Source organism: Enhydra lutris, unplaced genomic scaffold (genome assembly GCF_002288905.1).
Source record: "Enhydra lutris kenyoni isolate GAN:26980312 unplaced genomic scaffold, ASM228890v2 scaffoldscaffold34, whole genome shotgun sequence".
NCBI classification, from domain to species: domain Eukaryota; kingdom Metazoa; phylum Chordata; class Mammalia; order Carnivora; family Mustelidae; genus Enhydra; species Enhydra lutris.
The window spans coordinates 15,105,591-15,131,431 of NW_019154118.1; the positions used below are offsets into that span (position 1 = coordinate 15,105,591).

The 25,841-nt window shown below is 39.7% G+C and overlaps 1 protein-coding gene across 2 annotated transcripts in view; it reads right to left on the reverse strand.

The window, feature by feature from the left end:
* LOC111153838 (Cbl proto-oncogene) overlaps nt 1-25,841 on the reverse strand; it is an 81,172-nt gene that overhangs the window by 40,638 nt on the left and 14,693 nt on the right. For both annotated transcript variants that reach the window (XM_022513098.1, XM_022513097.1), the window contains exon 2: nt 21,169-21,416. In XM_022513098.1, the coding sequence (XP_022368806.1) occupies nt 21,169-21,416 (248 nt within the window). The remainder of the gene's footprint in view (nt 1-21,168; nt 21,417-25,841) is intronic.

A 25,841-nucleotide genomic window follows, 5' to 3' on the forward strand; every position in this document is an offset into this window, starting at 1 on the left:
ACACAGAAAATCAATTTGAGACACTTTCCTACTTAAGGATGCATTCCCCCAAAAAGCCAGCTTACATTTCTTAAAACCACCAGAGATGCGCACCATAAGCATCACACTTCTTAAAAGGAAATTAAGCATCTATAAAATCCCATGGGTCAGAGCATTTTGTAACTGATCTGAGTTGAAATTCTGCTCAATAACATTTTAAGACCATAGGCTTAGAGCTGAGTGTCCGCCATGTACAGAGCTGAATTTAATCAGGAGAATCTGTCTAAACATGTAATCTTAGAACAATGAGGCATGATGGATGTTTAGGCTTATGACAAAGCAAGCAATACTTCGAAAATTCTGTCAGCAGTTACTTCAATTCATACACTACGTTCTAACAATTCTCCAAAGAAACACAAAGGAACACATCTCTTCTATTTTTTTTTTTTAATAAATATCCTGAAGACAACACTACTCTCAAGTTCCAGCAGCAGCAACCAATACAGGTTTTTCTTTAACTCAGTATTTGAAGAAGGAGATCATTTTTATTGCCTTTAATGCCAAACATCTACATCTAAGTAACCACAAATTCTACCGTATAGCTTCCATCTTCCTCTTCTCTTCGCTCACAACTTCCTCATAATCAAATGCTGATTCAGTATGCAGTGTCAGTTTAAGTTCAAGACCAGTGTCAGTTCTTTTCTCCCTACCTCCAGTCCTATTCTAAAAGCTAAAACACCTTTTTTGTACCTCAGGCCTAAAACAACAGTTACATCTTCTGAGTATAATTTCAGCTAGTAGGGACTAAGATTTCTGTGTCACAAATAGGTATATTAAAGATTAAAGAAGCAATTACAGTTCCTGTTTTAGCTTCTAAAGTAGAAAGATAAATACAACTTGAGAGGAATTACAATCACCGCTTCTGCAGATCAAACAAGACAGTGTTGAAACGTAGCCTTTATATGAATGAGATAAACAGAAACCTCTTCAAATGATTCCGACTGATGAAGTTACTACTGCACAAAATACTGAAAAACAAGCTATCTTGTAACTCATAGCCACGGAGTTCTTTGCAGAGAAAGAGGAAATGGAAAAAAGAACATACTGCGGGGAGATAAATTAAAACTTTCTATTAAAATATATTTATTGGGCGCCTGGGTGGCTCAGTGGGTTGAGCTCTGCCCTCAGCTCAGGTCATGATCTCAGGGTCCTGGAATCGAGTCCCGCATCGGGCTCTCTGCTCAGCAGGGAGCCTGCTTCCCTTCCTCTCTCTCTGCCTGCCTCTCTGCCTACTTGTGATCTCTCTCTGTCAAATAAATAAATAAAATCTTCAAAAAAAATTTAAAATAAAATATATTCATTAACATTTAAGATGAGTACTGATAGTACCACTCTTCCCTGCTTAGTGAGAATGCCCCATCCCTTCGAAGTACAGCAACAATATTATGAAGAAAAGGACTGTCGAGGGACGCCTGGGTGGCTCAGTTGGTTAAGCAGCTGCCTTCGGCTCAGGTCATGATCCCAGCGTCCTGGGATCGAGTCCCACATCGGGCTCCTTGCTTGGCAGGGAGCCTGCTTCTCCCTCTGCCTCTGCCTGCCATTCTGTCTGCCTGTGCTCGCTCTCTCTCCCTCTCTCTCTGACCAAAAAAAAAAAAAAAAAAAAGAAAAGAAAAGGACTGTCGAGAAATCAATACATTAAGGGATTGAGATCTTCTAGGAAAAAAATATGACTTATAAAACAGTCCAATATATTCATAAAGATATTCTCATTTAGGGTGCCATTTTCTGAAACTCCATTTAAATAGAGATAAATTCTATAACTGACAAGCATACTCTGTTTATTCTTTCTACAAGGGTTATCTAAAAATAATGTATGATAATACTAGAGAAGACTAGAGATTTAAAATGTTTTTCCTGGGATGCCTGGTGGGCTTAGTTGGTAGAGTACATGACTCTTGATCTCGCAGTTGTGAGTTCAAGCTCCACATAGTTGGGTATAGAGATTACTTAAAATTAAAATTAAAATACTTACAAATAAACAAAATAAAATGTATTTCCTGATCCCCCATTAATTTACTGGGCCCTTGGGCAGCTACTTAACCTCTCTGGGCTGCTACTTCCTGAGATGTAATATAAGGGAGCTGGAACCAATGACTCTTAAAGATCTCTTTCTATGAATAAAAATTTATGAATTTATGCTATTCCACGGATTTGAAACTAGAAACCTTAACTTCAGCAGTTTAATTTCACAATAGGATTGAAGAAGAAAGACTCAAGAGAAAGCAAACTAGTATAAATATCTTTATAAGATTGAGGACTAGAAATTATAAGAAATAAATTTTACAAGTTTATTTTCTTTCTGCCTGCAAAGAATTTTTTTTTTTTACTTTTTAACATTTTAATTTTTTTAATTAAACTCAATTAAGTAACATAATGTACTATTAGTTTCAGAGGTAGAGGTTAAAGATTCATCAGTCTTATATAACACCCGGGGCTCATAATATCACATGCCCTCCTTAATGTCATCACCCGGTCACCCCATCTCCGCCCCCCTCCCTTTCAGCAACCTTCAGTTTGTTTCCTATGATTAAGAGTCTCTTATGGTTTGTCTCCTTCTCTGATTTCATCTTGTTTTATTTTTGCCTGCAAAGAACTTGTTCATTTATTTTTAAAGATTCTATTTATTTATTTGACAGAGACAGAGAGAAAACGAGCACACAAGCAAGGAGAGCAGCAAGCGGAGGGAGAGGGAGAAGCAGGCTCCTCACTGAGCAGGGAGCCCAATGTGGGGCTCAAATCTCAAGACCCCAGGATCATGACCTGAGCTGACTGGCAGAAGCTTAACTGACTGAGCCACCTGGCGCCCAACCTACAAAGAATTTAAATGAGCTCATGTCTCATGGAATTTAAATGAGCAATTAATTGTATGAACCCACTGTGAGATCTGAAAAGTTAATCTGATCTGGTAAATACTGTTTTCTATTCTAACACTGGGAATTTACTAAATCCCAGAATGTGTGGTTAAGTTATTTTACTCAATTTCATTTCCGAAGAAATAACTAACATCAAAAATCATCATAGCCGGGGCACCTGGGTATCTCAGTTGGCTCAGTGTCTGCCTTCGACTTGGGTTATGATCCCAGGGTCCTGGAACTGAACCCCACGTTGGGCTCTCTGCTCAGCCGGGAGTCAGTTTCTCCCTCTGCCCCTCCCCCTGCTCATGCTTGCTCTGTCTCTCTCTCTCTAATGAAATCTTAAAAAAAAAAAATCACCTCAGCCATTTCAAAATACTACCTTACATGAAAACAGTTCAAAGTTTCAGGAAGAAATTTCTTTGATTTTCAAAGAGAAGAAAACAGAACTTGCCTTTTACCATTTAGTTACTTAGAGATTCTAAGTGATGGGGGATACAATTGGTGTAAATTCAATTTCTCTGCATGATTGAAAATTTTCATAACAAAACATTGGGGGAACCCCAATAATTTAGGCTGGAATCTACTTTATTTATTTTTTTTTTTTTAAAGAGAGAGATCACAAGTAGGCAGAGAGGCAGGCAGAGATAGAGAGGAAGGGAAGCAGGCTCCCCACTGAGCAGAGAGCCCGATGCGGGGCTTGATCCCAGGACTCTGGGATCATGACCTGAGCTGAAGGCAGAGGCTTTAACCCACTGAGCCACCCAGGTGCCCCTGGAATCTACTTTAATATTTATGGGCCCAATGAACCTCTACTTCCCAGTGAGTAAATTTCAAAATGATTAGCACTTTTGATACAATGATTAACAAACAAGCTATAGAACATTATACAGTATCATCTTGAAGTTGTAAAATCTTCCCCAAAATAAGGTCACAGCGATAACCCATTTTTTGCCATTCAGCCAGCAGTGTGAGATAAAGGCCCCATATAGAGGACGATAAATTGATTATACTGATGAATGGTGAAACGATCAATGCTTGTAAGAATTTCATTTACTGCCACCATTTCAGCGATAACTATGCTGCTTTCCTCTTCAATGAACCCTGAGAACCTTATATGCAAACACAGTGTCATCCAAAGAATGCTGAGAGCATACTGTGGTGAACATTCTAACTGGGCAGCAGCACTCCTGCTCACAGTAATCAGCTTTAAAAATAGATAGAACGGAACTTCTTTCAACAAGCTCCACAGGAAGTCCATAAAGTACTGTTTAACTCTTATCTGCTTAAACTGCTTAAAAAAGGGGTGGGGGTGGGGGTGGCAAAACCAGAACCATCACCTACAAAACGAGTTCTGAGCCAGTATCTCTAAAAAATATCAATGACCTTTTTTTTTTTTTTTTCAAAATACAAAACACATATTAAATGTACCTGTTGCTATACTTGTGGCCATCCTTTTTAAGACCCCCAAGTTACATGTAACAGATTACCATCACAGCATTAACCATCCACAGCATTTTCAGCTCCCTGTTTCACAGAACTGAAAGCTGAAGGGACACTAATCTAATTCACCGGATGAATGGGAAGGCAGCAGCCCATGTGAGAATCTCCAGTACTCCCCTCACACTTCTAACAAATTAATCTTAAGCCACAGACTCAATCTCATTACTACCCCCTACACAAAAATCTTCACAGACTTCCCAATAACCACCAAAAAAGTTCAAGGTGCTCAGCTTACAAGTCAGAGCACTTACAATAGGGTCCTGATTCATCTTTCTAAACACACATGACTCATTATTTCCCCCCAAATCCTATACTTTCCAGGGCCCCGCACCTTTCTTGATGGTGTTACGTCAACAATATATGCCTCTATTTCTAACAGTTAACCTTAAGAGCTTACTACGTATCAGATGCTTTGCAAGGCTACATACATACCTCATTTAATTCTCATAATAGCGCTTTGAAATAGGAATTACTAATACTATCACACAAATGAGAAACAAAGACTTAGTGATGTTAAATAACTTGCCCAAGGTCACAGAGCTAGTAAATGGCAAAGCTGGTCTACTGATTCAAGAGCCCAGACTGGTCAGTATGATGCAGATTTCCTTTCTATCGCCTATGGTTACTGAACTCCTGCCCAAAGTCCGTCTCAAATGCTATCTCCCCAGTATGTGTAGTGGGGCGGGCAGGTGTGGGACATTCGCCTGTCTTTATTTTATGTCCATTCTCCAACCTCAGACCCCAAAGCACCTTGCTCATACTCAGCACAAGCTCTACCATGTTCTGCTTTGTATCCATTGTCTTAGTCCCCAACTGGACAACTCCTTGTGGGCAGGGACGGTGTCTCACATACTTTGTCTCCTGCAGTAGTGAGCACACTGCCTTGCACCTAACAGGCATTCAATAAATTTGTAGAACTGAACGGGAAAATATTATTTTTTTTAAATAAACATTTTACTCTGGAACCTTAGATTTATAAAAGAAGTTGAAAGATACTACAGAATTTCCCATACAGCCCTCATTCAGTTTCAGTTTCCCTTAATAGTATTAACACCTTATATTACTGTGGTTCATTTGTGAACACTAACAAACCAACATCCGTATGGTCCTATCAACTGAACTGCAGACTTTATGCAGGTCTTGCCTGTTTTTTTCCATTAATGCCCTTATTCGTTTCAGGATCCAATCCAGGATACACAACATTTAACATCACATCTCCTCACTCTCCTCTGGTCTGAGATAGTTTCTTAGTCTTTGTTCTTCTTCGACCTCACAGAGTTTTGAGGGGTTCCTGTCGGGTATTTTGCAGAACATCCCCCGATGTGCTTAGCTGATGTTATGCTACTATTTTTGATGAGGCCTGAGTTCACAGAGAGAATCCCACAGAAGTGAGATGCCCTTCTCATCACATCCTATCAGGGGCTACATGAAGTCCACATGACATCACTGGTGATGCCAACCCTGATCACTGGGGTTAATGCCAGGAGTGTTTGGCATGCTTCTCCACCGGACAGTTACTAATGGACAAGATTTCCTTTTTCACCGACAGTCGTCCTTTCCTAACTCATCTGAAACAAGATCATTTATACTAGAGACAATATTTGAAAATAATTATTTCCTAAAGAGGTTAAGAACATAACCTGACTTCCCTGTATTTCAACATAACCTTTGAATTTATTCAACTCAAGTTTTGAAAGGTAAGTATATAAGCTATTACAGACACTGAAGCATTTGTCTGCAGCTAAAAGTGTATTAACCCCAAGAACTGATTACTTCCTCTCCATACCAGTTCTTTAAAGAATATGCAAGCTCTTACGTAACAAAATGCAAAAAGAAAAATCTCTAAAACTTCTCAAACCTTCTCACTAGCAAATGACAAAACCACCAAGTTGCTTTCAGAAAGCCTGTCTTACGAACTTAAAAAATATATTTAAAAATATATGGATACGCAGACAGACAAAACAACTTATACTGAGCAGGAAACAGCTCTAACAGAATCTAATCAAATATGCAGAAAGTCTATCTGGTTATCATTAATTATTTACCTCCTAAATATATGACACATTAGACATTTAAATATATGGTTTCTCTGAACAAATACAGAGTAGCTACTAAAACTTTAGTATCCTCAAAACAGGGGAAGAAATATGGAATTTTCTGTAACTATCTGAATCTAAGACTTTTGAAGGGATCAAAACTGGAGAAATCCTCACAACTGCCATTCTCTTCTCATTTTCCATGAAAAATAATGCTCCTTGGGATGCCTGGGTGGTTCAGTCAGTTAAGTGTCTGCCTTGAGCTCAGGTCATGATCCCAGGGTCCTGGGATAGAGCCCCACATCAGGCTCCCTGCTTGGCCAGAAGTCTGCTTCTCTTCTCTCCCACTCCCCCTACTTGTATCCCTGCTCTCGCTGTCCCTCTGTCAAATAAATAAATAAAATCTTTTTTAAAAGAGGAGGGGCAAAACAAATCCAGGGCACATGGCTAGCTCGGTTGGAAGAGAGTGCGACTTTTGGTCTCAGGGTCATGAGTGGGAGCCCATACTGGGTGTGGAGATTACTTAAAATATATACATAAATAAATTTTAAAAAGGCAGAACAAATCCATGTGAACAGTTATTTTGAAAATACTGGCCAATCAATGTCCCAAGCAAACTACCTTTATAAGAAAATCATGCTAATTTTGTATATTCTCACCTAAGGCAGAAAGCAATGCCCTCTCTTTGAGACCCAGTCCTTGTCAGTATCTTTTATACAGACTCGAAAATGCACTTAGCATCTCAGCACAGCTTCATAGATTGTAGGATTTCAGGGGCTGCGCCACCTACCCAGTGGCATCTATCCTACTTCCCAACAGGAAAATGCACATTTGAGCCACCCACGTGTATCGAAGCCACCACGCAAGAGTAAACAGTATTTACTGTGTGCAGTAAGTTCAGCAAAGTAAAACACATATGATAAAATGTCAACAGGGTCAAGGTGCAGAGGTATATTCACATATAAGGAAAAATAAAGAAAAAAAATCACAAATGTACCTTGAATAGAATACTAGATATCTGAAAGCTATGTGAGAACGCAAACTTAAACTGATCATGATGAACTGGTAGAAACTGAATGGTACTTGAAAAAGTGATGTGGGGCGCCTGGGTGGCTCAGTGGGTTAAGCCTCTGCCTTCGGCTCAGGTCATGCTCTTAGGGTCCTGGGTTCAAGCCCCGCATCGCATCGGGCTCTTTGCCCAGCGGGAAGCCTGCTTCCTCCTCTCTTTCTGCCTGCCTCTTTGCCTACTTGTGATCTCTGTGAAATAAATAAATGAAATCATTTAAAAAAAAGAAAAAGAAAAAGTGATGTGTTTTGCATGTGAAAGGAGGAGGGGAGGGTTTAAACAAAGAGAGGAAACCAAAAAATGGTAACTGAAAAAATGAATTGGTAAAAATCTTCAGAATGCAGCAACTCTTAAAATCTTAACATCTAATTCTGTTCTGTCTCAACATCAAATTAGACACACAATATAGAAGGCATTTTAATAAGGAATACAGTGAACTCTAGTCCAATAACTTTTACTAATTCACTCATTCCACAAATACTGAAAGCCTACTCTATGGCAAGCACTGTTCTTAAGCTTACAAATTTAAGGGAAATGGACTATTTCATTTCAAACGCTGAGTAAACCACAACCATTAAACAGAGTAGGTATCAAAAGTCCCTCCCCAGCCCTCAGAGACATAGCAATGCACGCACATGTGCACAAGCATGCCCATTAGACCATAACAGAACTACAGAAGAAATTTTTGCTAGATATTCCCCACAAAAGCAAATTCTTATTTTTGCAAGTTGTCACAAAACCAGAAAGAATTAAATCACTATGATTACTTCCATAATCAAACACAAGAAAAAAATAACATGCTAGTTTCACTTACTAATATAATGTATTATATAGGTGAATAAGTCATAAATGATTGTTAGTTATATATTTATATATTATACATACTAATACAACACATTACATAGATAAAAAATAAGTGATTGTTTCATTTTTAAAATAAAGATTTTCTTTATTTTAGAGACACAGAATGTGAGCAGAGGGAGAGGGAAAGACAGAGAATCTCAAACAGACTGCACTGAGTGTGAAGCCAGACACGGGACTCGATCTCACAACCCTGAGATCATGACTTGAGCCAAAATCAAGAGCTGGATGCTCAGTCGACTGAGCCACCCAGGAGCCCCAGAATCATAAATGATTGTTAAATAGAGTCCAGTGAGCATTTATACATCATTACAAACTAGAGATAATCCAAGCAATGCAAGGATAGTTTAACTTTGCCGATCTATAACCATAATTCATTGTAACAACTGCGCATAGAGAAACACAACATGGAGGCACCTGGGTGTCTCAGTTGGTCAACTCTTGATTCTGGCTCAGGCTGTAATCTCATGGTCGTGAGATCCAGACCCACGCTGGGCTCTGCGCTTAGCAGGGAGTTTGCTTGAGATTCTCTCTCTCCCTCTGTCCCTCCCATTCAACTCCACCCCTGTCAGCTCTCTTAAATAAATCAAGAAAGAAAAGAGAAGAGAAGGGAAAAGGAAAGAAAAACAAAACATGTTCAGTTCATAGAGCCAGTGACTTCTTACATCTATAGCAGTCCAGTCACCACTGTGGTCCCAGCTCCCACCATCTCACCAGGACGACTGGTTTAGCTCCTGACTGGTCATCCTGTACTCTCTGGCAATGAGCTCAGCAATGAGCTATACAGGACCAAGGGTTCCTCCTTCCCCTCCCTCTGCCAGAAGGGGTTTCTACTAAACCCCTTCCCAACGGTTCCCAGTCTCTAGGTGCTCGACAGATGGTTCTCAATAACTCCTAGAAACAGGTGGTTCCTAGACTTCGCCTTTTTACCTCACTCACCACAATTAACCCCATAAAAAGAGAGGACAGGGTGGGCTGGGAGACAGAGTCTCTTTCCTGAAGCCCAGTCTCACAGAACAGCCAGGTGTGCCCCAACCTGAGCACTCCTCTCCACAGGACACCAAGAAGAGGGGGTCTGTGTTCCTGTCATCCTTCTACCCATGAACTCCAGCCTGACCTTCACCGGCAGCCCACTCAGAGCAAGTTCTCAGAACTACTTGCTGACCGAACACTTGCAGCAAGAAAACTTCAACAGCCTTTGCATTAGGACACTCACTGCTTCTGAAAAGGTGATGGTAAAGCATACATGAGATCAAAATGACTATTTAACCATTTTTAAGTGTATAATTCAGTGGACAGAGCACTCAATACTTTTCTTCTTCCCTTATTTTTCACTGACTATGGATCTCTGCTTTTTTTCCTTAAGATTTTATTTATTCATTTGACAGAGACAGAGAACATAAGCAAGGGGAGGAGCGGGCAGAAGAAGAGGGAGAAGCAGGCTCCCTGCCCAGGGAAGCGAAACCCAATGGGGGTCTCAACCTAGGATCAGGACCTAAGCTGAAGACAGACACTTAACCAACTGAGCCACCCAGGTGCCCCTCTAATTTTTTTTTTTTTTTTTTTAAGCAAATACTGGGGCACCTGAGTGGCTCAGTCAGTTAAGTGTCTGCTGCCTTGGCCTGAGGTCATGATCCCAGAAGTCCTGGGTTCGAGTCCTGTATTGGGCTCCCTGCTCAGTGGGGAATCTGCTTCTCCTCTCCCTCTGCAGCTCCCCCAGCTTGTGCTCTCTCGCTCACTATCAAATAAATAAAATCTTTAAAAGAAAGAAAAAGCAAATACTTAGGTCTGCTTTCTGTGAACGATGCATTATTCTAAGTGTTTTCCAAATATTACCGTATTTATTATAACACGATGGTCCCAGAACACCTTTAAGTGAGATAGCTGAGGCAAAGAGCAGTACCTGGTCTCAAGGCATAGACAGTGAATGGCAGAGGGCTCCACTCTGGGCAATCCAACTCACACATACAGTCCTACTTACATCTAATTCTGTTCTGTCTCAACATCCCTGCTCAACATGCCATATTTCCCAACACGCGCTTGTGTCACTGCCTGAGAAACTGAGAAACTGTGCTATATAAGGCAGGGCCTTAATGATCATTCAGGATCTGCAAGTGAAGATTTAATCTACAAAACCCTGATCCAGTGATTAAAAGGTAAAATAGTTAGTATTCACCCACATAGATATAGATCTAAAGATCCCCAGCACAAAGGTTCAGGTGGAGAATTTATTTAGCTCACAGTTACAACAAGTAACAATGGAGGATTCTCTTTCCTAAGTGCCTTTTTAATCATGCTCTTTGAAGTCAGAACAGGAGAATTAAAAAAAAAAAAAAAAAAAAGGATACTATTATCTGGATCAACTTTACCCAGGAAATACAAGTCAACCATTTTAAATGTAAATAACTGGGGAAGAAGTTCTAAGAATGAAACGAGTTGAAGAATACTAAACTCTGAATGCTTAAACTTGGATTTCAACCATCCAGGTATATTGTATTAGACACTGAAGCGGGGTGAGTGTTTTGCATGTGAAAGGAGGAGGGGGAGGGTTTAAACAAAGAGAGGAAACAAAAATGTTAGCGAAGCCTCCTTATTCCGTTTCTTTGACAAATTTAAAACACTGGATTTAAGCTTTCCGGGGGAAAAAAACATGTATTTTAATACACAGTAAGTAAAAAATTAAGCTGCCAGGATTAAAGTACACAATGCATTTTCAAACTACTAGGTATCGCCAGCAATCATTTGCTCCTTCGTACACTACAGCCTGGCAAAAAAGACATTCTTGGAGCCAGTTTTTGACCTTGTTCTTTAAGATGTTCTAATTTAAATGCAGTTGTGCACTTCCCAAGTATTATGGTTTTAGAGCAAGACTTGGCTGGCACTAGTAGAACGAAGTGATTAGAAAAAGCTTTTACACATTCTACTTGACATTCGCTGCCTACTTCTCTATAATGTTCCGGTTTTCTAAAAGTTATCACAGATTCTTTGAGAGGAGGCAAGGGAGAGCCTCATGTTCCCTCTATTTGCATAACCAAGCTTATGTCCAATACAAAATATTTGGGGTAAGATTGTTATGTAAAGACAATCCTGTGGTAAATCACACTATTGAGTATTTTTGTGTGCAAAAGACATACCAATTAAAAGATGTATTCATGTCTGAGTCTACGTGGTTTACTATTTCATATGATCCTTGAAGTGTTACCTCCAAGAGACCATTTCTGTAATATGGAGTGGAATATACCATTACCATTCCTCTACATTCAAAGAAAACCAAAGTAATTAGTAATAAACATTTGGGAAACTAGCTTTAAAAGAAAAAAAAAAGAAAGAAAGAAAAAGGAGGTTCTGGCACTTAACTAGCTACTCGTCCTTGGGTAACTTATTCTAACTCTCAGTAATACAAAAATGCCTGCTCTGGTCCTCTGCCCATTTTTTAGTCAGATTATTTGTATTTCTGGTCTTGAGTTGTAGGGAATCTTTATGTATTTTGATAACTAACCCCATATTGGATATGTCACTTGCAGATATTTTTCTCCCCTTCAGCGGGTTGCCTTTTCGTTTTGTTGATGGTTTCCTTCACTGTGCAAAAGCTTTTTAATTCGATGTCATCTCAACTGTTTATTTTTGCTTTTGTTTCTCTTGCCTGAGGAGACGAATCCAGAAAAATATTGCTAAGGCCAATGTCCAAGAGTTTATTGCCTAGATTTTCTTTTCTCGATCTTTTTTTTTTTTTTAAGATTTATTTATTTGAGAGAGAGGGCACACACACAGGGGGGTGGCGGGCAGAGGGAGAGACAGTCTTTTTATTTAATGATTTTTTCAAATATTTTATTCATTTATTGGGGGGGGCAGAGGATAAGGGAGGAGCAGACTCCCTGCTGAGCAGGGAGCCAGACTGGGACTCAATCCCGGAACCCTGGGACCAGTATGTGAGCTGAAGGCAGATACTCAACCGACTGAGCCACCGAGGCGCCCAAGACAGAGTCTTAAGCAGACTCCACACGGTGCTCGATCTCATGACCCTGAGATCATTACCTGAGCTGACACGGAGTCAGATGCTTACTTAATGCATCACCAGGCGCCCCTAGATTTTCCTTTGGGAGTTTTACGGTTTGATATTTAAATCCAAATCCCTTCTCACTTCTTTTTGATAAATTTCTAAAAGTGGAACTGAGCAAGATTCTAAATCTTTCTATATATACCAGCCCCCAGAAAGGCTAAACCAATTTTATTCTTACCACAACCAGGTAAGGGAGTACTCCCTTTTCCTGCATGCACCCTCCTTTGAAACACTAATTATAAGCTGATTTTCCAATTTTTGCCAATTTGGGGGGGGGGGCAAAGAAAATTACTTTATGACTCGTAAACTAGACTGTTCTTTTAATATTTATATGTGCCCTTTTATTTTTCTTCTTTTGTGAACTAGTCATTTCCTTTGTCAATTTTCCATTTAGAAAGAGGATTTTTTTGGTTTTTAAAATTTTTTTTTAAGATTTTATTTCTTTCTTTGATAGAGAGAGAGGGAGAGCACAAGCAGGGGGAGCAGCAGAGAGAGAGTTCCGAGAAGCGGGCTCCCTACTAAGCAGGGAGCCTGCTGCAGGGCTTATTCCCAGGATGCCAGGATCACACTTGAGCTGAAGCAGATGTATAACCGACTGAGCCACCCAAGCATTCCCCCCTCTTTTTTCTTTGTGGCTCTTGCAATCTATTCTCTCCCTTCTCTCTTCCTCAGTCTCCACTGCCAACTCCTCTCCCTCTAGATGATTCTATCCACTCTGTAGGCTTTAAATGCCACCAAAAACTGCATCCCACACATCTCCCTCTGAATTCCGAAGTCTAATACAGCCAATTGCCTGCCTGACTTATTGCCTTAGACGGCTCATAAAAATATCTCCAATGTAAACAAGTCCAAAATGGAACTCTTGATCCTCCTCACTCCCAATTTAGCTCTCCCCACGTCTATACTCCGAATACCCCGTTTTAGTAAATGCCGCTGCCACTGGCAGAGTTAATGACAGAGACCTATACGTCATCTTGATCCTTCCCTGTTATTTCTTCCTGCCATCCTCTTGTCCAATTCCCCAGGAATTCTTTCTGATTCTAGCTCCAATCTGTCCACTTTTCTTCCTTTCAGCCTCTCCCTAGACCAAGCTATCTTGCCTCCCATCTGGCTGACAACAACTTTGTAACCTACCCCTCTGCTCCCGTCACTGCTACCCCCAAGCCTAATCCATTTCCCACAGAGCAGCCAATGCTATCATTCTAAAGTAACTACTGGATCAGGTCCTTCCCCTCTTTTTATACGTTTCTGTGACTTCCCATTGCTCAAACCAGAAACCTAGCCAATGCTAGCTCTGCTTCCTTTTTTTTTTTTAAGATTTTATTCACTTACTTATTTTTTATGGGAGGTGGAAAGAGAGCATGCACAGAGCAGGGGGAAGAGTCAGACGATGAGGGAGAGAGAGAGACAGAATCCCAAGCAGACTCTGCACTGAGCGCAGAGTCCAATGCGGGACTCAATCCCTCAACCCTGAGATCACGACCTGAGTCAAAATCAAGAGGCTTAAACGACTTAACTGCCCACGCGCTCCTTGCTAGGTTTAAAACACATCAAGTACTGTCTACTTCTTGCCATCTCTACCATCACCACTTTAATTCAATCCATCATCTTTCTCCAGGACTGAAAAGGGGGTGCTGCCCCTTTCCCAATCAGCAGAAAGTCGGTTCCTAATCTGAGTGGAAATCTTTAACCAAAACCAAACTTCTTTTTTAAAAAAAATGTAATTATGTGTGTGAGAGAGAGAGAAACAGAGAGACAGAGAGCAAGCCTGGTGGGGGGCAGGCGCAGGCCAGAGGGAGAGAAACTTAAGCAGACTTGAGCGGAGCACAGAGCCCAAAGCAGAGCTCAATATCCTGACTAGAGATGAAATCAAAAGTCAGACACTTAACCAACTGTGCCAGCCAAGCACCCCAAGCCCTATCTTCTCCACACAAAGATCTAAGCTGCCTACACTAAGATATGACACACTAACAGAAAACCTCTCTTCGGGGGGCTAGGGGAAGACTATAGCAGCACAAATACTTCTGTCTTGTCTGTGAAACACCACTGTTCTACTAGAGAAACACCAAAAACCTTACAAGCTAAAACCCTAGGTTACAACCCTCCTAAGAGAAGGACTGTGTTGGTACCACCCGGTGTGCCATCACTGCTCCTCGAGTAGTGCTTACCATCAAGAAAGTACCCAAGACCAATTTTTTCTTTAATGAATGGTTAGAACATGAGCTTTTAGTTAGTTCTGAATTATTCCCAGCTGAATGACAATGAAGCCAAATCTTGATCATTTCAGTTTATAACTAAAAAGGCAGCAGAGTTACAACAAAGTTTCATCTTTCAAACTGTATGCAATGAAACAGTAATGTTTTTAAGATATTTTGCTGCATAATCCCATTCAGCTTCTGTTGTAACATCCTGTGCAAGAAGGAAAACAGGTGCAAAAACTAGGGTCACAGATCAAAGACAAGAAAGCAGCTTAAAGTTTTTGCTGAAGTCGTTTTTTATAAAGTCTAAGAGAAATAAGGGCAAGTTTATCTTGAGAGAAGTTACTTCACCTAATATCCTCTCTAAAATAAAGACAGGAAGCAACTTTATTAAATATGGATAGATATGCAGAGCGGACTTAAGGATCAGCTCTTCAACATCCAGCCTAGGAACAAATTCCCTTGTGCATACAGCTTTAGGGAAACAAGTGTGTTCCCCAAGCCAGCAGGTTCATCTAGAAGTGGCTCCTGGCCCACGCTGGACTAATCACAGCACTCACCTTTTCTTTTTTTTTAAGATTTTATTTATTTGACAGACAGAGATCACAAGCAGGCAGAGAGGCAGGCAGAGAGAGGGGGGAAGCAGGCACCCCGCCGAGGAAAGAGCCCGATGCGGGACTCGATTCCAGGACCCTGAGATCATGACCTGAGCCAAAGGCAGAGGCTTTAACCCACTGAGCCACCCAGGCGTCCCAGCACTCACCTTTTCTTTCGAGTTGACTGGTTTAGGGATCATCAACTGATCTATACATACATAGAAAGCCAAAGTCAAAACTGAAACTGAGAGTCAGACGTTCTGCTACAGTGGAAACCCCACAAGATGTAAATGTTGGATGTAGCAGAGGTCAGTTTTCCGGCAATTCAGACATCCGTCTGCATCAAGAGAATGCGGAGAGAATCCCGGCAACATTTCCAACCCCGGTTTGTTACTCCCGAGGCTTCCTTGTATCCTTGCCCTAAGTGCGACTTAACATATTCACTTTTTCTAGAATTTACAAGTCCACACATTTCTCTCTCCCAAGAAGAAAAACCAGGAATGAAGCATAAAAGGCCTGTAATACCCTTTCATGATAAAAAAACACTGAACAAGGAACACAAGGAAACTTTCTCAACCTGATAAAGGAAATCTATGAAAATCCCACAGCTACGGGCCCCCTGGGTGGCTCAGTGGGTTAAGCCTCTGCCTTTGGGTCAGGTCACAATCTAAGGGTCCTGGGATCGAGCCCCACATTAGGCTCTCTGCTAGGAAGGGAGCCTGCTTCCCCCTCTCTGCCTGCCATGTGTCTACTTGTGATCAGTCTGTCAAATAAATAAATAAAATCTTTAAAAAAAAAAACAAGAAAGAAAGAAAATCCCACAGTTAACATCATACTCAATGGTGAAAACACCAAAAGATTTCCTCCTCATATCAAGAACAAGACAAGGATGTTTGCTCTCATCACTTCTATTCAACATAAATTCTATTCAACATGAAGTTCTAGTCACCACAACCAGGCAAGAAAATAAAAAATAAAAGGCATCCATAAAGGAGAAGTATTGAAACTTTTCTCTATTTGCACATGTCATGGTTTGTAGAAACCATGCACAAATCTGGTTTGTAGAAAATCCAAAGGAATCCAGTAAGAAATTACTAGAATCAGTAAATGAGTCCTGCAGAGTTACAGGATACAAAATCAGCTGTGTTCTATATACCATCAATAAACTATCCAAAAATGAAACCAGGAAAAACAATTACATTTATAATAGCATCAGAAAGAATAAAAAAAATTTTTTTCAAAGATTTCATTTATTTATATGAGAAAGAGAGAGAGGAGAGAGCAAAAACAGGGGGAATGGCAGAGGGAGAGTAAGAAGCAGTCTCCCCACCGAGCAGGGAGCCCAAAGCACAACTCAATCCCAGGACTCTGGGATCATGACCCGAGCCAAAGGCAAGAATCTTAACCAACTGAGCCACCAGGCGCCCAGGAATAATATTGAGTGAGTGAGTGAAAGGGAGCGAGCTCACGTACACACCACGTTAGGGAGAGGGAGATAGAGAATCCTCAAGCAAACTCCCTGTTGAGTGCAGAGCCCAAAGCAGGGCTCCATCCTAGGACCTGAGACGAAACCAAGAGTTGGCCACTTAACCAACTGAGCTACCCAGCACGCCTACTTAGAAATAAATTAAACCAAGGAAGTGAAAAACTCGTACACTGGAAACTATAGAAACGCTGCTGAGAGATGTTTTAAAAGACCTAAACAAATGGGAAAACATCCCATGTTCATAGATAGGAAGACTTAGTATTTTTTTTTAAGATTTTATTTATTTGACAGAGAGAGAGAGATCACAAGCAAGTGAGAAGCAGGCAGAGAGAGAGGGAAAAAAGGCTCCCCGCTGAGCAGACAGCCCAATGCTTGATCCCAGCACCCTAAGATCATGACCCGAGCTGAAGGCAGAGGCTTAACCCACTGAGCCACCCAGGTGCCCCAAGACTTAGTATTGTTAAGACAGCAATACTTCCCAAACAGATGTACCAGTCCAATCCAATTCCTATGAAAATTACAGCCACCCGTTTTGCAGAAATTGGTGAGCTGATCCTAAAATTCATAAAGAATCTCAAGGGACCTCAAATAATCAAAACCACCTTGGAAAAAAAAAGAACAGAGTTGGAGGATTCACACTTCCTGATTCCAAAACTTTACTACAAAGCTACAGTAATCAAGTCGGTATGGATACTGGCCTAACGATAGACATAACCAATGGAAAGAAGAGAGAAAACCTAAAAATAACCTTCATACAATTGACTTTTGACAAGGGAATCCAAGCCAATTCAACAGGGAAAGAATGTTCTTTTCAATAAACAGTGCTGGCACTAAAGGATACCATATGCAAAAGAATAAAGTTGGACCCTTACCTTTGACAATATACAAAAATTAACTCAAAATGATCACAGGCATAATCTTCATGACATCAGATTAAGCAATGGTTTCTTAGCCATGATATCAAAAGCACAAGTAACCAAAGAAAAAAACAGTGGACCTCACCAAAATTAAAATTACTTGTGCTTCAAATGACACTAAAAAGAAAGTGAAAAGACCACCCACAGAATGGGAATTAAATGTTGTAAATCATATATCTGATAAGGGTCTAGTATCCAGAATATGTAAAGAACGCTACAACTCAACAATAAAAAGAACCCCAACGAGGCAAAGGATTTGAACAGAAATTCCTCCAAAGAAGATACACAAATGACCAATAAACACATGAAAAAAAGCTTACATTATTACTCATTGGGGAAATGCAAATCAAAACCACAATGATAGCTATCCCATACCCAGTAGGACAGCTATAAAAACAAAAACAAAAAAAATAACAAGTGCTGGTAAGAAACTGGAACTCTCCTCCTCCATTGCTAGAGGAATGTAAAATGCTGCTGTGATAAACAGTCTAATAGTTCCTCAAAAAGTTAAACATAGAATTACCATATGACTCAGCAATTCCTTTCCCAGGTATTACCCAAGAGAACGGAAAACATATAGCCACACAAAAGCTTACATGCAGATGTTCACAGCGGATTATTCATTATGTCAAGTGCAAACAACCCAAATGACCATAATCAAAACGTGGTATATCCATGGGATAGAGTATTATCTAGCCATTAAAAAGGGAAGTAGTACTGACCCACACTATAACATGAATGAGTTGTTAGGAAAGCCAGACAAAAAAGGCCACACATTCCAAGTCCACTTACATGAAACGTCTAGAACAGGCAAATCTTCAGAGACAGAAAATAGATATTTGTGACTGCCAGGGGCTTGGGGGGTGGGGGGAGCAGGAGTGGGGAATGGGCAGTGACTGTTAATGAGTGTGGGGTTTCTTGAGATGATGGAAACATTCTTAAATTAGATAGTGGGGGACGGTTACAAGACTTTGTTAACATACCAAAAACCACCGAATTACATTCTGTAAAAGGGTGAATTTTATGATACATTAATATCTCAATTTAAAAAACTGATTAGGAAAAAAGTCTTTAAGGAACCAAAATACAGATCAGAAAGGTCACACAGGAAAGCCATACATTTTCCTTGGTTAAAAAAAAAAATCTGAGGGGCACATGGGTGCTCAGTTGGTTAAGGCACTGCCTTTAGCTCAGGTCATGATCCCAGGGTCCTGGGATCAAGTCTTGCATCGGGCTCCCAGCTCTGTGGGGAGTCTGCTTCTCCCTCTGACCTTCTCCCCTCTCGTGCTCTGGCTCTCTCTCAAATAAATAAAATCTTAAAAAAAAAATCTGAATCTCAATTGAAATTTATTTATTCTCATTTTACAGATAACTTGTACAAACCTTGCTGTATGGATTCAAAGCCCATAGTGTATTAAAAACTTCCTATTATGGGTAATAACACTTGATACAGACAAACGTACTGACAGGAAGACTTAAAAAAAAAACAGCAGAAGAACCTAAAAGCAATTGTATGAGGCCACTTATTAAGGGCAAATTGGTCCATGTACTTAATTATGACCTGGCAGTATCACCAACACAAAGCTTGATACAATAACCGATGTATATAGTAAAATCAGGATGAGGATTAAAATTAGAGCTAACCCACTTATTACTTTCATTGTGCCGATCACCACTCTAAGTGCCGATCACCACTCTAAGTGCTGAACATTTACTCACTCATTTAACAACTCCCAACAACCCTACAAATAAAGTACTACTGTTATCTCATTTTACAGATGAATAAACAGGGATCGCATAGCTAAATGGCAAAATTAAGATTCAAATGCAAGCTTCAGAGTCCATCCTCTTAACCAACACAGCATACTGCCTTTCAGGAATGAAGAATCCAGCAGGGAAAAGAAAAAAAAATTAGTTGATGTTCAGTATGCTCTAAAACTGGGCAATCTAGTATTTTAATCTCCCTATAAAAGTGCTCTTCAAAAAAGAACAGTGACAGTTCTGTGGCAGCCTCTTACCCACAGGACAATGTCCAGAGACAAAAGAACACTTATGCCCTGACTCCCACCTATACTCACAGCTCACTTGTCTGCCCCAATTCTAGCCAACCCAGATCACTCACGTTCCTTCAACATACGGAGCCTGTGCATGTTCATGCCCCCATGTTAAAGGCCTTTTTTTCACTTCTCTGATTAGAAAATTTCTACTTGCCTTCTACAACCCAGCTCACATCACACTTCCTCTTTGCCACATCCCCTGATGCCACCAGGCAAACCTGTGTTCACGCAGCCTTTTGTACATCTCTCTATTAAAGCATCTGCCTCAGTACATCATAATTAAAAACTCCCCTTTTCACCTCCTACAATTAGAACCTAGTTCACTGTAGATGATAAGTTAAATTTCAAATTAAATAAAGCAAAATTATTTTTTAAAAACTCAGCCATACAAAATCACCAGTTAGCTGGGGTCCACATAATCAGGTTTTATCTTAACAAGTCATAAAATTTAAATATTTAAAAGGAATAAAGTTCATTTTCATATAAATTAGAAGCTATAAAGGTTCCTACAGATCGAATTCAGTCACCAGAAATCTTTTTAATGAGAAAAGACTGATACTCTGGACCAAACCTGAGTAATCTGTTGTAGTAAACTTAATATAAATAACGACGGGCGTAAAATTTTAACTAAGGGATGAGGGTTCCCAGAATCTAAGCCAGAGTCAAAGGAGTGGTAGGTAAGCTACAAGGATACCATTTAGTAAGTTAGTGCTTGAGTAATGCATGCTTACTTAATGCCCTCAGAAATTACTGTTCTTCCTAACTGGTGTCACTCCTTGAGTGTTAATTTACTACCTACAAACCTCTAGTGGAATTTACATTTTATTACTTGTCCTAGATGAGTTAGTATTTCCCACTGGACCAAACCAAATACAACCATACCTACAATCAACCTGTTTCTCTCCCAGTATGTAATTTATAACAACCAAACTAATAACATATGGGATACCCAATACAGTAATAAATATAAAAGAATATGAAGGAGTCTGTCAAATATTTACTGAACTACATTTTCTGTCAATATCTGTTCTATTGGAAAAGTTACCTATAAAAGAAACGTCATTTCACTTTGATTAAAAAAAAAAAAAGTTACCTAACTATTGACTTTATTTTTTTACTTGTTATCCCACATATATGACTTCCCTAATAAGTTATAGCTCTGGCAAAATCTGCCCTCTTATTGTTGACACCCAACCTCAGCTGAACCCCAACCTTCTTTCAAACTCTCACCTAACCCCACACTTCGATGATCTGTGGGGTCTCCAATGGACCTAGTACCTCCAACTCATCTTCATGACTAAAAGTCACTGACTTTTCAGAGGCAGGGGGATTCAGTGTCCTCCAAGGTAACGTTTTATATAAAACCCACCTTTAAATCAAATGCCAACTTTGCATTCTCACTGACCTAAAATTTAAAACCAAGTCAACTACTTCTAAGTGTTACCCATTTAGGCAGTCACAGACCTGAAGAAGTATTTGTGTGGTATGTGCCATTACCTAGGCTGGGAATTCTCCTCATACATTCTTTCTTTCCCCTCCTTGAAGAGGCTTATGGTCTGCTTAGTTTTCTTCATCAAATTCTCCATGAACACCCTAAAATACTCATTTTCTCCAAGGGTCTCCATCTTCCCCTCATATCTTGACAAGACAGTGCGGAGGTGCTGGTAGGTGTCTGGCAGCAGGTCTAAGATATAAGGTGGGCTATTCTTTAGCGCCAGCTTTGGGTTCTGACACAATCGCACCACCTGCAACAAACGGAAAAGAAGGGCTATTACTCGGAGGATCTTAAGGACAATTTCCTTTTTCAAGTTGAAAAAAAAAAAAAAGTTATAAAATATGTGCTCTGTTGCAGAAATACTAAAAAATGCACAAGACCATAAGAAATGATCCATAACACCCCTGCAATTATTTTACATTTTTAGTGGCCCCCCTAGAAGGGTGGGTTCTTAAAACCATATGAGAGACTAATGGTCCAGAAATTACATAGCAGACAAGGGGGGCCTGGCTGGCTCAGTCAGTAGCGTGTGTGACTCTTGATCTTGGTATTTTGAGTTTAATCCCCATGCTGAGTGTAGAGATGACTTAAAAATAAATCTTAAAAAAATAATAATAAAGAAAATTGGGGCGCCTGGGTGGCTCAGTAGGTTAACCCTCTGCCTTTGGCTCAGGTCATGATCTCAGGGTCCTGGGATGGAGCCCTGCATCAGGCTCTCTGCTCAGCAGGGAGTCTGCTCACCCCCACCCCCACCTCACCCCCTCCTGCCTCTCTACTTGTGACCTCTCTGTCAAATAAATAAATAAAATCTTTAAAAAAGAGAAAAGAAAAGAAAAGAAATTACATAGCAGACTAAACATTGCAGCGGGAGGAAGACATCACACTAATACCTAAAAAGTGCTAGATGAACTAGAACAAGTTCATTTCAAATGCATGGCTCACTCCACAGCACAAAAAAGAAAATTCTTAAGGACAGAAATAAAGAACATGGCTGCCCTGGGAAGTAATAGAGAGGCTAGAACTGTAACAGCCACTAGGGTCTGGGAGCAGAGGAGCCTTGAACCCCATGGAGCTCAACTGAGATACCATTTCTTGCCATATAAATGACCTCCAGTCCCCATGCTGGGTATGGAGAATGCTTAAAACGAAAGAAAAGAAAGAAGTGGGGGGAAAAAAAAAAACAACCTCCAGAACATTTAGCTTAATAATTCTTTTTCCCATCTTTTACATTCAACTTCTGAGTTCTTATGTTTTATGCAGGTTTCTTTTAAGGAATACGTAGCAATATTTTTAAAACCCAATGTAACAATCTTTGTTTTTAAACTAGTGAGTTTAGTACATTTTATATTTGTTAATAATGACTAATAAATTTATATTTATTCCTACTATCTCATTTTGTATTTTCCACTTACATGGATATTTCTGTGTCTGGGAAAGACAAATTAGTGGAAGGGAAAAGTCTAAAAACAGACCCACACATATACAGGCCCTTCACTTATCACAAAGGAGTGGTCTTTTCCAAATATAGTAGTGGAACAATCGGGTATCTATACAGAACAAAAAAATAAAATCAAACTAAACCCTCACCTTACACTATACCAAAAACCAAAACAAAACCATACATATACACACAAAAAAACAAACCCCAAAAAAGTAGACCTTGGGTTACAGATCTTAATGTGAAAGGCAGATCTATAAAGCTTTAGAAGATAATATAAGAAAATTATCTAAACTACAGAGAAAACTTTCTTAAACAGGACTATAAAAAGCATTAAACACATACACAAAAACGTTAATTGAAAGTCTACTACTTTATAAGAACTTCTGTTTATCAAGATGCCCTACAAAGAATAAAAACCCCTGAGAAGGGCGCCTGGGTGGCTCAGTGGGTTAAAGCCTCTCCCTTCGGCTCGGGTCATGGTCCCAGGGTCCTGGGATCGAGCCCCACATTGGGCTCTCTTCTCGACGGGGAGCCTGCTTCCTCCTCTCTCTCTGCCTGCTTCTCTGCCTACTTGTGATCTCTGTCTGTTAAATAAATAATAAATAAAATCTTTAAAAAAAGAAAAAAAAAAAACCCTGTAGAGAATCAAAGAATATATAACACATCTATATCCAAATGTATATATTCAGAATACAGGCATAGTTCAGAGACCGCACAGGTTTGATTCCAGACAACCACAATAAAGCACTTAATAAAGTGAATCAAATGAGTATTTTGGTTTCCCAGTGCATATTAAAGTTATGTTTATACTATACTGTAGTCTATTAAATATACAATAGTAGGTCCTAAAAAAAACGTACATACCTTAATTAAGAAATACTTTATTGCTACAAAATGCTAAGCATCCTCTAAGCTTTCAGTGAGTTGTAACTTTTTTGCAATTGAGGGTCCTGCCTCAATGTGGATGCCTGCTGACTCATCAGGGTGCTGGTTGCTGGTTGATTTAAAGTGACAGATGTGCGATTCTTTCACTTGAACGCTCAAGAGACCAATGTAGGGTTATTAATTGTCCTAATTTCAGCATCATTGTGTCTCAGGAAATAGGCCACACGAGACGTAGAAAGAGGCGGAATAGCTGGCCAGGTCAGTAGAATAGTCAGAACACAGAACATTTATCAATTAAGCTTGCAATTTCAGGGGCTTCTGGCTGGCTCGGTGAGTGGAGCATACAATTCTTTTTTTTTTTTTTTTTTTTAAAGCATACAACTCTTGATCTTGGGGTCTTGAGATGAAGGCCCACACTGGGTGTAGAGCTCCCTTAAAAAAAAAAAAGTTCAACATTTCTCATGAGTGCGGTTTGTGGTGCCCTAAAACTATCAGAATAGTAATATCAAAGATTACGGATCACAGAAACAAACATAAATGAGAAAGTTTGAAATACTGGGAGAATTTACCATATGGCGCAAAGTGAGCAAATGCTGTTGGAAAAATGGAGTAGAGAGACTTCCTTGAATTTGTGAAGAGGCTTGCTTCAATTTGTAAAAAATGCAGTATGTGCAGAGCACAATAAACTGAGGAATGCCTGTAACTGCTTGGGTGCCATTTACTTTCTTCTCTGCTTCTGGAACTTCAGTGACTTAATCCATAAGACCTTTTCATCATGTTCCATATGTCTTTTACACTCTTTTCTGTCTTCTCCATCCTCTGCTTCTAGTGGTTTAATCTGGATTTTTTTCCCCTAATTTAGCTTTCACTTCACTAATTTTCTCTTCAGCTGTATCTATGCTGTTAAACCCATTCACAGAATTCGTAATAATCAGCTGTGTTTTTCGGTTTCAGAATTTATTTCAAATGTCAAAATTATCAATTTTGTCTTTCGTTCCTCTAACACATTAATCATACATTTTTTTAAGCCCATGATTGATAATTCAAATATTTCTGCCTATCCTGTGGGTATGTTTCTACTGTCAGTTTTTCCTCTTGGTTTCTAGTTGCATTTCATCTTTTCATATGCCTGGTTATTTTTTACTGAACGTTGGACATTATAAATAAAAAATTATAGACACAATCTGAGGCTATGGATGATGGAGAAAGGGCTCACTTTTGCTTCTGGCAAGCAGACAGGCTAGGAATATTAGGTTCCCAGATCATCTTAATCTAATCCAGAACTGAAAAGACTGAAAAACTGGGCTTCACTCCTTAGTAAAGACTAGTCTACTTGTTTTACCCTTACTCCTACAATTAAGGTCCTGAAGAACCCAACCCAAAACCAGAGTTTCCCAGGGCCCTCTACCTCTATCCTGGGAGGCTCTGATTCCAATTTTTTGTCGTCCCTGACATCAGCCTTTTGAACCCTCTACTCAGCCTCTCAACTGTCACTTCCAAAGTCAGCCATGATCTCATGGACAAGGCAGCCTCTAACATCAAGCTAACTTCTCAGTCTTCCTTATCTTCTGGAACTTGGCCTCATAATTGTTTACTGCTTTTATAGCTCTTCAATGCTCTCTAGCTTTTCTAGTTGTCAGCAATATATTTGGTTTGGTTTAAAACAATCTGACGTTGTCTAACATTGGCAAAAGCAAAATCTGACATCTTGCTTTTTATTTCACATTTAAAAACATCTATTTCCTTGTGTCAACAAAAGCTCATTATAAGCCTGAGATGTCTAAATGATTCCACTCTATAGATAGACCACAGTATAGCTTAACCATCCCCCTCACCCCACCCTGTTTTAACATTTATGTTGTTTTTAAGCCTTTACTATTACAAGGACCACTGTGATGAACATCTCTGAGCATGTTATTCTTTTATACATCAGATTATTTCATTCAAATAGATTCCCCCATAAGTGGAAACATTAGGTTCAGCAAGGTAACCGCAAACCTTCCATTTAATAACTAATCATCAATGACTCTTCTTAAGATGAGTCAGATGATATTAAATTTTTAAAGCTAGGAATCTTATTCTCTGTACAGCATTTCCTGAACTCTTGAAAAAAGAGGCCCATATAATCCTACTAAACATAAGCTGAATCAACAAAAATATCTGATGTATGAATATTTTAGGAGTGTTTTAGGAAGCTGCTCATCCTATTAAAGATTTCAAGCCAAAAGGGAAAAACACAGCCAAGAAAGAAAGACTACCTCAAAAGACAACTATATTCTAAGTGCAAGAGTTAATAAGAACTCATATTAATAAAACAAATAGTCTTCAATTTACAGTGTTACATTCCAA